This window comes from Ursus arctos, unplaced genomic scaffold, assembly GCF_023065955.2.
Source record: "Ursus arctos isolate Adak ecotype North America unplaced genomic scaffold, UrsArc2.0 scaffold_28, whole genome shotgun sequence".
NCBI classification, from domain to species: domain Eukaryota; kingdom Metazoa; phylum Chordata; class Mammalia; order Carnivora; family Ursidae; genus Ursus; species Ursus arctos.
The window spans coordinates 35014623-35025898 of record NW_026622963.1 but is presented as its reverse complement, the minus strand read 5'-3'; the positions used below and the strand labels follow the sequence as shown (position 1 = coordinate 35025898).

The window sequence follows — 11276 nt, the reverse complement described above, 5'->3', positions numbered from 1 at the left end:
GTTGTATATTTTTATATATTTATATTATATGTTATACTACATATTATATACTTACATTATATGTTATGTTATATGCAGTATGTTTATATATCTATATTGTATATTTATATATCATCCAATATATATGATTATGCTGTATTGATATTTTACACTTCTACTTACAGATATATTGTGGGTATTTTCCACATGAAAAATAGGCATCTACATGATTATTTTTAATACTTGCCAATATTGAACTGACTGTATTGTGATTTAACAAATTCTATATTGACAGACATAGATTAATCTCAATTTTCTGTGAACATACGTAATGCCGTGGTAAACAAGATTCTTGTAGATACATCTTTGCATAAATTTTTTCTTTCAATTTTTTTCTTTTGATATTTTATTGTGCTTCTAATATTTTTATTTTGTAAATACCTGGCAGTAATGATATTTTTCAAATGACATTTTGATTAAGATTTAAAAAGCAATAGGAGTAAAATTCTGAGATCAAATCACCATAAGCAGACTTTTCAAGGAATGGCCCAGAACCCGGTTCATGCTCTCAGGAGGGAAACTGGTGGAGCAGTTTCTCTGGAGAACGCTGTTGGTGGGCTGCAGGGAGGGAAGTTGGAAGTCCTGTCCTCTATCCCCAACCCCAGTGAGGGATCTTCAAAGAGACCCTTCAGAGAGCTTGCTGTATCTCCTGCAGGTGGGCCAGTGGTGGCCTGAGGTGAACGGATTGGCTGTTTCGATGGCAGAGCCAGGAGATGTGGCTGCATTGGGTCTGACCACCTCCCAGAGTTTGCATGGACCAAGGATGGGCCTGCCTCCTAAGACCCAGATGTGAGCCAGCAGGAAGACAGTCAGCAAGGAATCATCAGATCCTGCCTACGAGAGCCAACTGTGTGGGTAAGGAGACCTCATTTGAGAGATCTTGGAGGTGGCCCACCAGGGCCGATGAGGGGAATGCAAGTGACCCCCTGGAACAGAGCGGTTCTCAGCCTGGTTGTGGGAACTCAGGGGAAAGGTCTCCATAATGGGAAACTCCAGAGTTGTACAAAAACTCCCATGAGAGAGGGAGGAAGAGAAAGAGGAAGGGTGCACAATAGAGGGCTCTAAGCACCTGCCAGCCCAGAGAGCCTGAAGCTAGCACCCACTGTGGCATCCACTCCATTACGAGCTGTCTTATCACCTTGGCGCCTCCTGCCCTGGCGTTCCACCAGCAGCTCAGGGAGGAGGTGTGGGGAGAAGAGGCCAACCTCATTCCTCCTTTGCCAGGGCAGACTTCTAGCTAAAGAGGCCCAGGCTGGGGAGGGGAGAAGATTTTGATACTGGCTAAGCTAACTTTGACTTTTGCATTAATATTCTGGAGGGTACCTTCAGTTACTGAATGGAGACCGTCTTCAAATGACCTTAGGACTGAAGGTCACCTAAGAGGGAGCAGAAAGTCATGGGTCTGCTGGGTTGTGTTTTTTATCCAGAGAGGGGAATGATTCCCACTGTGAGTACATATGAAAGGAGTGGTGGAAGGAAAAAAAATGAAGTTGCATTTGATTACCGTCAGAGCTGTGCTGGTTCAAAACACTTTGGGAAAAGACCGTCAGCGCAGGTGGAAACTGCCTGGCTTGAGGACTCTCCGTGCCCTCTCTCTCTGCATGGCCTGCAGCTGCCCTCCTGCCCTCTGCACACAACCGGCCTTCCGAGCAGCTCGGTGGAGCTACCGGCCTCAAATCCTCCCAGTAAATGAAGAAACTCGGGGGACAGCATGTGACCCCTCCTGGTGACACTTGAGCGGTAAGAAGTGCAAGACAGCCTAGGCAGGTCTATATTTGGACTTTCACATGTGGCAGGCCTGTTGCTATTTGCAGCGGGCGCCGGCTCATGTTACCGTCACCTTCCGCGCCCCAGTGGCAGAGCCCCTGCTGTAAGTCAGGCAGGGGCAGCTTTCGGGGCTCGCACAGGTAACCTGGAGGGAAATCCTCAGTTCTCTAGCATTCTCCAGAGGCCTCGGAGTAGAAGAAGAACCTGTGGACCCTTAAATCAGCAGGCAAGTTTTTGGATAATCCTATTCTTCTAATGCAAAGGGTATTACTAGAAACTCAGTTACTTACTGCCACGGTGTTAATGCAAAACCGTTCCTTTAGGGAAAGAGGTATGGTCTTAAACTGCAGACGTGTAAATGGCAGTCAACAGTGGGAATGTTTTCTGTGCCGTCCTGTAGCGCCGACTCGCCTTGGTGGAATGTGGTGTTGGTACAGGGTGTGAAAGCCTCTGTGCAGATGGAGGCTGGTGATTCTCGCAATGTGCCCTTAGAGTATTTTTAGTGCAGGGGCCCAATTGCTAGAACAGTTTGGAACCCTACATAGTGTTATCCTCTGGCTATGGTGCTGGGCTGATAAATACATTTTATTTTAATCTGCATGTGCCTCCCGACAAATCATGATTTCATGTTTTGATTGAAATATGGAAAAACTGGATTACAATCATTTTTCACCTGTTATACAAACCCCTCCTCCCGCAGAAAGCTTTCAGGTTTGGACTGTTTGTAAAAGCTGATTTGAGCTATTTTGCGTCACTGTATAGCCAGTGCTTTAAAGCAAGTGTCTTTAGCTGCCGCTCAGGAATTGCCAAGGGCTACATGGGTGAGCTTCTGAAATTATAGGCAAAATTATGTTTGTGCCATTATGGGCTCACTTTTAGGGAGAGAATTCACAGCTTTCAGTAGATTCCCAGAGGTGCTTGTGCCCCATAGAAGGCTAAAAATCATTTTTGTGGGGGACTTTTCTAATTAATGCACTGGGACACACCTCCCATGTAAGACTTAAGCAAAAGTTTTTTTGTTTTTTTTTACTGCAGCCCTGTGGCCTGGAGTAGAAGCGATCTAGCTACTGTGTTCTTTATAGGCTGTAACCTGTTTATTTCTCTTAGGTTCAGTTGCATCACTTACAAAATGACAGTTTATTGTTAATGTTCCTTTCTCCCCCAATTCTGAATACTTTGCTAAGACACTGGTCGAGTCCGGGCGTTGAGGGGGAAAGTGCGTGGCAGCTGTGGGGTGTGTTGCAAACCTCCTACTTCGGGGCCGACCTCCCAGACCAGTTTATCTGTCCAAAGGGGAAACGCAGGCCTGGAAGAATTTGTGCTCGTTAGATTTGTTCTTAATGTTTTCCAGTCTCCTTGATTGTGTAACAGTTCAATTTGGTGTTTCACTCTCCAGCTTCCGGTTGAAAGAACTTGTCAGCATGATTTATTGGTAATACCCAATTCTGGTTTTCTCCCTTTTGGTAGCACAGAAGTGTGTTATTTTTAGCAGGCTGCTCCGGGGTCTGTAGGTGATACGGTTTAGTGGAACACTGGGTCTGGATCCAGCAAGTGTTTACCTGCGGGGCTGCGTGTCCAGCATGCAGCACAGGGCCGCACACAGAGTAGCCCCAGATCACCCCTTGTTACATGAGATTGGGCGTGGCAGGTCCTTTCTCTGCACAGAAACTCAGTTTCACCATCCTAAAATCAGGACGTTAAATTAGATGCTGTCCCAGGGCCCTTCCATCCCTAGAGTTCCACACCTCTGCCTGGGCCCCCTGGGAGCGCTCGCCATGAGGACTGGCGACCTCACAGCTAATGTCTGTGCCTGGATGTGAGGCTCTTCTGCTCTGGGGCCTTCTCCCATCTTCAGTTGCTTTCAAGGGACAGAATGATCCCACAGCAGCCATGGGTGGCTCCACCCCACAATGGCCACTGTGCGTCTTCACTTTCTGACCCTGGTTCTCACCCTTCATGAGTGGCCCGGTGGGAGACGCCGAGGCCCAGATAACGATACTAGCAGCCACCCCACATTCATGACAGCAGCCAACATGGACTGAGGACCGACTTCGAGCCACGTGCTGCGCTGAGCATTTTACACAACATTGTATTATTGCATCTAAAAATTTTTACATACGTCATGTTATTTCATCTAGATGCTAACTTCATGAGGCGGGAACTAGCAAAAAGCCCGTCTCATGGGCTCCTGAAAGTAAGGCCCAGAGAGGTGATGTTGCCAAGGCCACACCGCTAAGAAGTAGCCGGAACAGAACGCAAGCGTAGAGCTCTCTGAATCCAGAGGGCAGCGGCCTTAGAGAAGGGCGAACGCTGGGCTGGGGGATGTTATCTGGAGATTGAATTGATAGAACCGGAATCAGGGACACTCCAAGGGGCTCCTGGGGCTCACGGCCAGCAGACTGTAGAAACAAGATGGTTTTAAGAAATGTCTGCCTGCAAGGTGACACGCAGGTGTGGCCCCGAGCGCTGTAGCCGTGTTAGCTTAGCTAATCCTCGCAACAAATACCCTCCGCTCACATGGGAAAAAGCTGGCTCAGAGCTGCTACGACACGTGGTCAAGGTCATAGAGTGGTCAAGGTCATAGAGTGGTCACGTCATTGGCCCCAGAAGCCGTGCTCTTCTTTGCGCCACGCTGCCTCTGGCAAAGCTGTCCCCGCCTTGAAGCGCTTCCCCTGCCGGGAGCTGGGCTGGACGTTCACTCGTCCAGTTTCTGCCTGGTGAGGCTGCGTATCCGACACCCCCAGACCTCCGTGTCCTGGAGCGACAGACATTTCCTATGTTTGCGCAGCTTTATTGAGATACACTTGACATCCGACACTGGGCGGGTGTAGGATCTACCCTGCGATGGGGTGATACACGTCTACACCGTAAGATGGTGACCCCAACGAGGGTGTTCACCAGAGGGTCCCTCACCTCACATAATTACTTTTTGGTGTGCGGTGAGAACATGAAGTACACAGTGCGGTCTTGTTGACCACAGTCACCACGCTGACTCATAACTGGACGTCTGTTCTCTTTGACCAGCATCTCCCCGTGCCCCCCACTCGCCAGCCCCTGCAACCACGTTCCAGCATCTGAGTTCACCTTGTTTGGAGTCCACGTCCATAGTGAGATCATACAGTCTGTCTTTCTCTGCTGATTCATCTCACTTAGCGTAATGCCCTCAAAGTCCATCCAGGTTGTTGGAAATGGTAGGATTTCCTTCTTTTTTGTGGCTGAGCAATATTCCATTGTTTATCTTCTTTATCCATTCATTTGTTGATGGACACTTCGGTTGTTTCTGTGTCTTGGCTACTGTGAATAATGCTGCAATGAACATAGGAGTAGAGATCTCTCTTTAAGATCCTGATTTCATTTCCTTTGGATGTATACCCAGAAGTGGGATTGCTGGAGCATATGGTAGTTCTGGTCTCAATTTTTTAAAGAACTTCCGTGCTATTTCCCATAATGGCAGTACCAATTTATATTCCCACCAACAGTGAACGAGAGTTCCCTTTTCCCACATCCTCGCCAACACTTGTTATCTCTTGTCTTTCTGGGACTGCCATTTTAACAGTTGTGAGATGCTATCTCATTGTGAGTTTGGGGGGGGGGTTGTTTTGGTTTGTTTGTTCATTTGTTTGTTTTTAGGTAGGTTCCATGCCCAGCATGGAGCCCAACATGGGGCTTGAACTCACAACCCTGAGGACCCTGAGATGGAAACCTAAGCTGAGATCAAGAGTTGGTCTCTTGACCAACTGAGCGACCCAGGCGCCCCGTCACTGTGGTTTTGATTTGCATTTCCCTGATGATGAGTGATGTTAGCCATCTTTTCATGTGTCTGTTGGCCATCTGGATGTCTTCTTCATAAAAATGTTGAGTTATGTACTCTGTCCATTTTTTAATCAGGTTATTAGGGCGTTTTTGCTATTGAGCTGAATGAGTTCCTTACATATTTTGGATAGCAACTGTCATATACGTGGTTTGCAGGTATTTTCTCCTATTCCATAGGTTGCCTTTTCATTTTGTTGATTGTTTCTATTGCAGTGGAAGTTATTTTTAGTTCGATGTCGTCCCACTTGTTTATTTTTGCTCTTCTTGCTTGTGCTTTTGGTGTCACATCCAAAAAATTGTTGCCAAGACCGATGTCGAGGACCTTTTTCCCTTGTTTTCTTCTAGGAGTTTTATGGTTTCACGCCTTACATATAAGCCTTTAATCTATATCTTGAGTTAATTTTGGTAAGTGGTATAAAATAGGGGTCCGATTTTATTTTTTTGCATGTGATTACCCAGTTTCCCCAGTGCTATTTACTGAAGAGACTGTCCTTTCCCAGCACAGGGTAATTCTGATTAGCTAGGTGGCCAGACAGGCAGGAGAGCAAAGGCAGCATTCAGAGCCCCTTAGGATGGAAGGCTCTGACTGGTTTGTTGACAAGTAAGGTATGTGGGGTCGTAGGATGGATCAGAGCAGGGGAGAAGGCAAAGTGTCGTCTCCATAGCTGATGGCCTCTTTGGCCTTGGGAACCACGGAGGAGAGACGTGAGGGAAACTCGGGGTGATGCACGTGGTGCTCGGGAATGGCCTTTGGGTCTGGCATGTATGTGGGGGTATGGAGGGAAGGTGTCTTGGTCCATCTCAATGCTAGTTGTGAGGGGATGCAGACCCATCATAGGGAGCTGTGTCCTACTTCACCTGAAGCCACACTTCCCCATCCCTAAAGCAAGCTCTGTTGTGCGGAGATGCCAGGACTGCCCCAGCCAGAGTCTAATTGTGGGCAGGGTTCTTATGAGCAGCCCCAAAGAACACCCAGGCTCTGGGATCCTCATAAATTGCAAACACTAAGGAGGCAAAGCACTGGCCCCAAAGCCTCTTGCTTTGTGATGCTGCCTCTGGGAGCGGCCTTCATCCATCCCCTCCCCCACCCAGGGGGTACACCAGGTCTCCGTGGACCCATTGGTGGTCCAGGACACGGCAGAGCTAGTACCTCGTGCATCAGTCCTGCGTGGTCATGGTACTCGGCCTCAGCACAGAGTACTGAAGCTCACTGTCTTCCGTGTAAGGGTTTTGGAGCCTTAGAGAATAGGACTGAAGCTTTCCTGAACCCTAATGTGACGTGCCCGGTCTTGGAGTCTGGGGAGTAAAGTTTCCTTATGTGGCCCGGACCCCAGAAACCGGTTGCATGCGTGGTATGTGGTGAGGGGAGCCCCTGGCTGCTGGACGTCAGCCCCTCTGGGTGGTGCTGATGGAGGAAGTGAAACAGGAGCATCCTATGTGAACTTCAGAGCAGAACAGGGAAGAGGCTAGATTCCCAGAGGCTCACCAGGGCAGGGCCTGTGTGGTCCATCCCCACTGTCCCCCCACGCTCAGAGAAGGCCAGTCAGCTGCTGTGTTTTGTCTTGCCATTAGCACAAGCTGAGGTGAGCCCATGGGGGTGTGTGAGGGACCTCCAAGGAGGGTTATTGGATTAAGTTGGAAGAGTGACATTTGGGACAGAGCCCAGATGAAGAGAGGTGGCCGGGGGCTTCCCCAGGTTAAGGGCAGAGCAGGTCTCCATCCCTGGGATCCAGAGTCTACTATGGGTCTTCCTGAAGTAAGGCCAGATAGGGTACTGGGTCAGTCCTCTGTGCTCCTCATCGCCCCCCTTAGCGATTCCCATGCTCACAGGACAGAACTGGGAGGGCACGGGGCAGGCAGCAAGAGGAGCCTGGCGGCTGTCTCCAAGAGTGAGGAGGGAGGCCTGGGCCACGAGGGCAAAGGGTCCTCTCTGACCAGCCTTGAACACGGGCCAGGTTCTTTTCCCCGAGAGAATGGGTAGAAAAGCTGAGTGATTGGTGGTCTCTTCAGACAGAGCAGAGGAACAGATGAAACAGAAGGCCTATAGCAGAAAATGCAGGAAGGGGGTCAGGACCCACACAGTCCATTCAGGACATCACAGGCATTAGAGGCCAGAGCATAGCGAGGCTGAAGAGTGGGTTCTCCAGAAGGGAGCCAAGTCCCTGGGACTTGAGGCATCTGCTAGCGTGGCCCGTGGGGGTGATCACAGGCTTGCAGCTCAGGAGACAGGATCCGAGTTGTCACACCACACATTGGAGTGGAGAAAGTGAGAGGCGATGAGCTCCATCTGGCGGTGTCGAATTTGGGGAGAATGGGAATGTTCAGGCTCCGGCTTCTCTAAACTTCTGCCTCTGCTTGGAGCAGAGGTCAGGGCCAGAGACAAGGATTTGGAGCCACTGGCAGAGAAGGGGACACAGAGCCATGAGAGTGGACGAGATCACCTGGGGCAGGTGGGGAGGGAGAAGAGGAACAGGGATGGAAGCCTAGGGAAGGCTGGCGTTAAGAGCAGCCCAGCGGGGGACTCGGAAAGGGAAAGAGTTCGAGCCTCCAAGAGAAGCTGGCAGGCTGAGCGCGGTCAACAGGATCGAATGTCACAGAACAGCTAACAGAGCACGGGCCGGTGTCCATGGATTTCACAATTAGGCCAGCAGAAAATGCTGTATTTTTTCAAAGGCAATCAAAAACAGAGAAAATGGAAAGAAAAACGAACGGCATTTTTTATGTAGCTTTGGGGTAGTTACTAAAAGGACAGTGTCTCAGCAGAGGTCGCAGAGGCCCTCACTGCAGAAAGAGCAGTACTGCGGGTCGGGAAGGCCGCTGAGCCTGACTCCCGGGCGCAGCTGCAGCGCGGGAACTTACACAGACAGCTGGCCGCTGGCTCTGATCCCGCAGTGGAAATTAACAGGGGCTGTTTGGATCATAATAAACATTATGACAGGGCGGGGGGGGGGGGAGTGCTAAACCGTATCTTTAATTTTTTTTTATTTTGTTATTTCCCCCCAAAATTTATTGTATATACCATGTTGGAATAGTTTGGTAATAATAGTTTTCTTATTTTTTATTTTTTTTAAGATTTTATTTATTTATTTGAGAAAGAGAGACAGAGAAAGCAGGGGAGAGGGGCAGAGGGAGAAGCACAAGCAGACTCCCCGCTGAGTAGGGAGTCTGACAACGTGGGACTCGATCCCAGGACCCCAGGATCATGACCAGAGCCAAAGACAGATGCTTTGACTGAGCCACCCAGGCGCCCCAGTGATAGTAGTTTTTTTAGAAAGGTATTAGGCTTACCACAATTCATTGTTAAAGGGGACATTAGGAACTGGATTGTGGGGATGATTACACAACTTGAGAAATTTACTAAAAACCATTGAATCATGTACTTAAAATAGGTGAATTTTATGGTATATAAATTATATTTCAATAAAGTTATTTTCAAAATAGATTAGTGAGTAAGTTAAACAGCTCACAGGATTCCTGGTTTTATGTAGGAATAAGTGGTTGATAAAGTACTTCGGCAGGTTAATCAGAATGGTGGAACAGTTCAGTGGATAGAAATTTTGGCCAATATTTGGACATCAGCTACATCTGTTTGTGACTTATACAGTTAAATGAAAAAACAAGAACAAAAACTGCTTCTCTAAACCAAAATGTCATTCTATGGGGCACCTGGATGGCTCAGTCGGTTGGGCGTCTGACTCTTGATTTCGGCTCAGGTCATGATCTTGGGGTTCTGAGAGCAAGCTCTGTGTCAGGCTCTGTGCTCAGTGGGGAGTCTGCTTGAGATGCTCTCTCTCCTTCTCCCTTTGCCCCTCTCCCCGCTTGTGCACGCACTCTCTCTCTCTAATAAATAAATCTTTAAAACAAAAAAAAGTCATTGTGTTTTGTGTGTGATTAGTGGTCTTCAAATTCTTTTGCTCATGACCTCCCTTAGAACATTTACTAAAAATTTTTATCAAAAGTTTAAATAACCTTGTATTAGGTGATGGTTTCTCAGACATGATATCAGAAATACAAGCTCAAAGGAAAAAATGATAAATTGGACTACATCCAAATTAAAAACTTTTGTGCTTCAAAGGACACCTTCAAGAAAGTGAAAAGATAATTTACAGAGTAGGAGAAAAATACTTGCAAATCATACATCTGATAAAGGACTTGTATCCAGAATATGTGAAGAACCCTTACAATTCAACAACAGGGGTGCCTGGGTGGCTCAGTCGGTTAAACATCTGGCTCTGGCTGAGATCATGATCCTGGCATCCTGGAATCGAGCCCTGCATCAGGCTCCCCACTCAGCAAGGAGCCTGCTTCTCCCTCTCTGTCTGCCCCTTCCCCTGCTCATGTTTGCTCACTCTCTCTCTCAAGTAAATTTTAAAAACTCAACAATAAATAAATAGATGACCCAATTTGAAAATGGGTGTATTAAGGTTTTCCAGAGAAACCAAATCCACTGGGGGCGGGGGCTACGTGTATGTGTGTAAAGAATGTCAGAGAGACATTTATTTTAAGGAATTGGCTCATGCAGTTATGGATGCTGGCAAGTGAAAAATCTGCAGGGTGGGTCAGCTGTCTGGAGACCCAGGCAAGAGCCCATGTTGCAGTTCAGTCTGAAGGCCATCTGCTGGTAGAACTCCTTCTTGCTTGGGGAAGGGCCACCTTTGTTCTGTTAAGCTGTACAACTGATTGGATAGGACCCCGTCACATTATGGAGGGCCAATCCGATTTACTCAAAGCCCACCAAGTTAAAAGTCAACCTCATCCAAACAACACCTTCACAGAAACATTGGAAATAATATTTGACTAGATACTTGAACACCGTGGCCCAGCCAAATTGACACATACAATTAGCCATCACAGTGGACAAAGGCTTTTGAATACACATTTCTTCAGAGATAATAAACAAATGCCAGTGAGTGCATGAAAAGATGCAGACGTCATTATCCATGTGGAAAACACAAATCAAGACCACCATGAGCTATCACGTCACGTCTACTAGGATGGCTCCCGTCAAAAAGATGGACAATAACGAGTGTTGACTGGGACATGGAGAAACTGGAACCCTCCTACTCAACCAGTGGGAATGCAGAAATGGTGCAGCCACTTTGGACAAGAATTTGCCAGTTGCTCAAAAGGTTAAACATAGTTACCTCATGGCCCAGCAATTCCACTCATCAGAATGTACCCAAGAGAAATGAGGACATATGACCACACAGAAACTTGTACATGAACATTCACAGCAGCATTCTTCATAATAGTCAAAAAGTGGAAACAGCCTGGGTATCCATCAAGTGGATATGTTATCTGTAACATAAACAAAATATGTTATCTTCCTACACTGGAATATCATTCAGCCGTAAAAAGGATACATTGTGCAACATGGATGAACCTTGAAAATATTATGTTCAGTGGCAAAAAGCTAAACACCAAAGACCACATGTTATGATTCCATTTATATGAAATGTCCAGAATGGGCAAATGGAGACAAAAAGTAGATGGCAGTCATCAGGGGCTGGGGGAGCAGGTTATGGGGAGTGACTGCCAATGAGTATGTGGTTTTTTAGTAGGTGATGAAAGGGTCCTGGAATTGGATAGCAGTGATGAGCACATAACTCTAAGTTTATTGAAAATACTAAATTATACACTTTTTTAAAAAGATGTAT

At 47.3% G+C, this 11276-nt stretch overlaps 1 protein-coding gene across 7 annotated transcripts in view; it reads left to right on the top strand.

Moving 5' to 3' along the window:
- Positions 1-11276, top strand: part of FSD2 (fibronectin type III and SPRY domain containing 2) — a 46917-nt gene that overhangs the window by 2486 nt on the left and 33155 nt on the right. For 5 of the 7 annotated variants that reach the window (XM_044388438.3, XM_048220504.2, XM_044388436.3 and 2 more), the window contains one exon: positions 695-894. In XM_044388438.3, coding sequence (XP_044244373.2) covers positions 792-894 — 103 coding nt within the window. In that variant the 5' untranslated portion in view covers positions 695-791. The other 2 variants (XM_026510549.4, XM_057303801.1) reach the window with 2 other exon arrangements.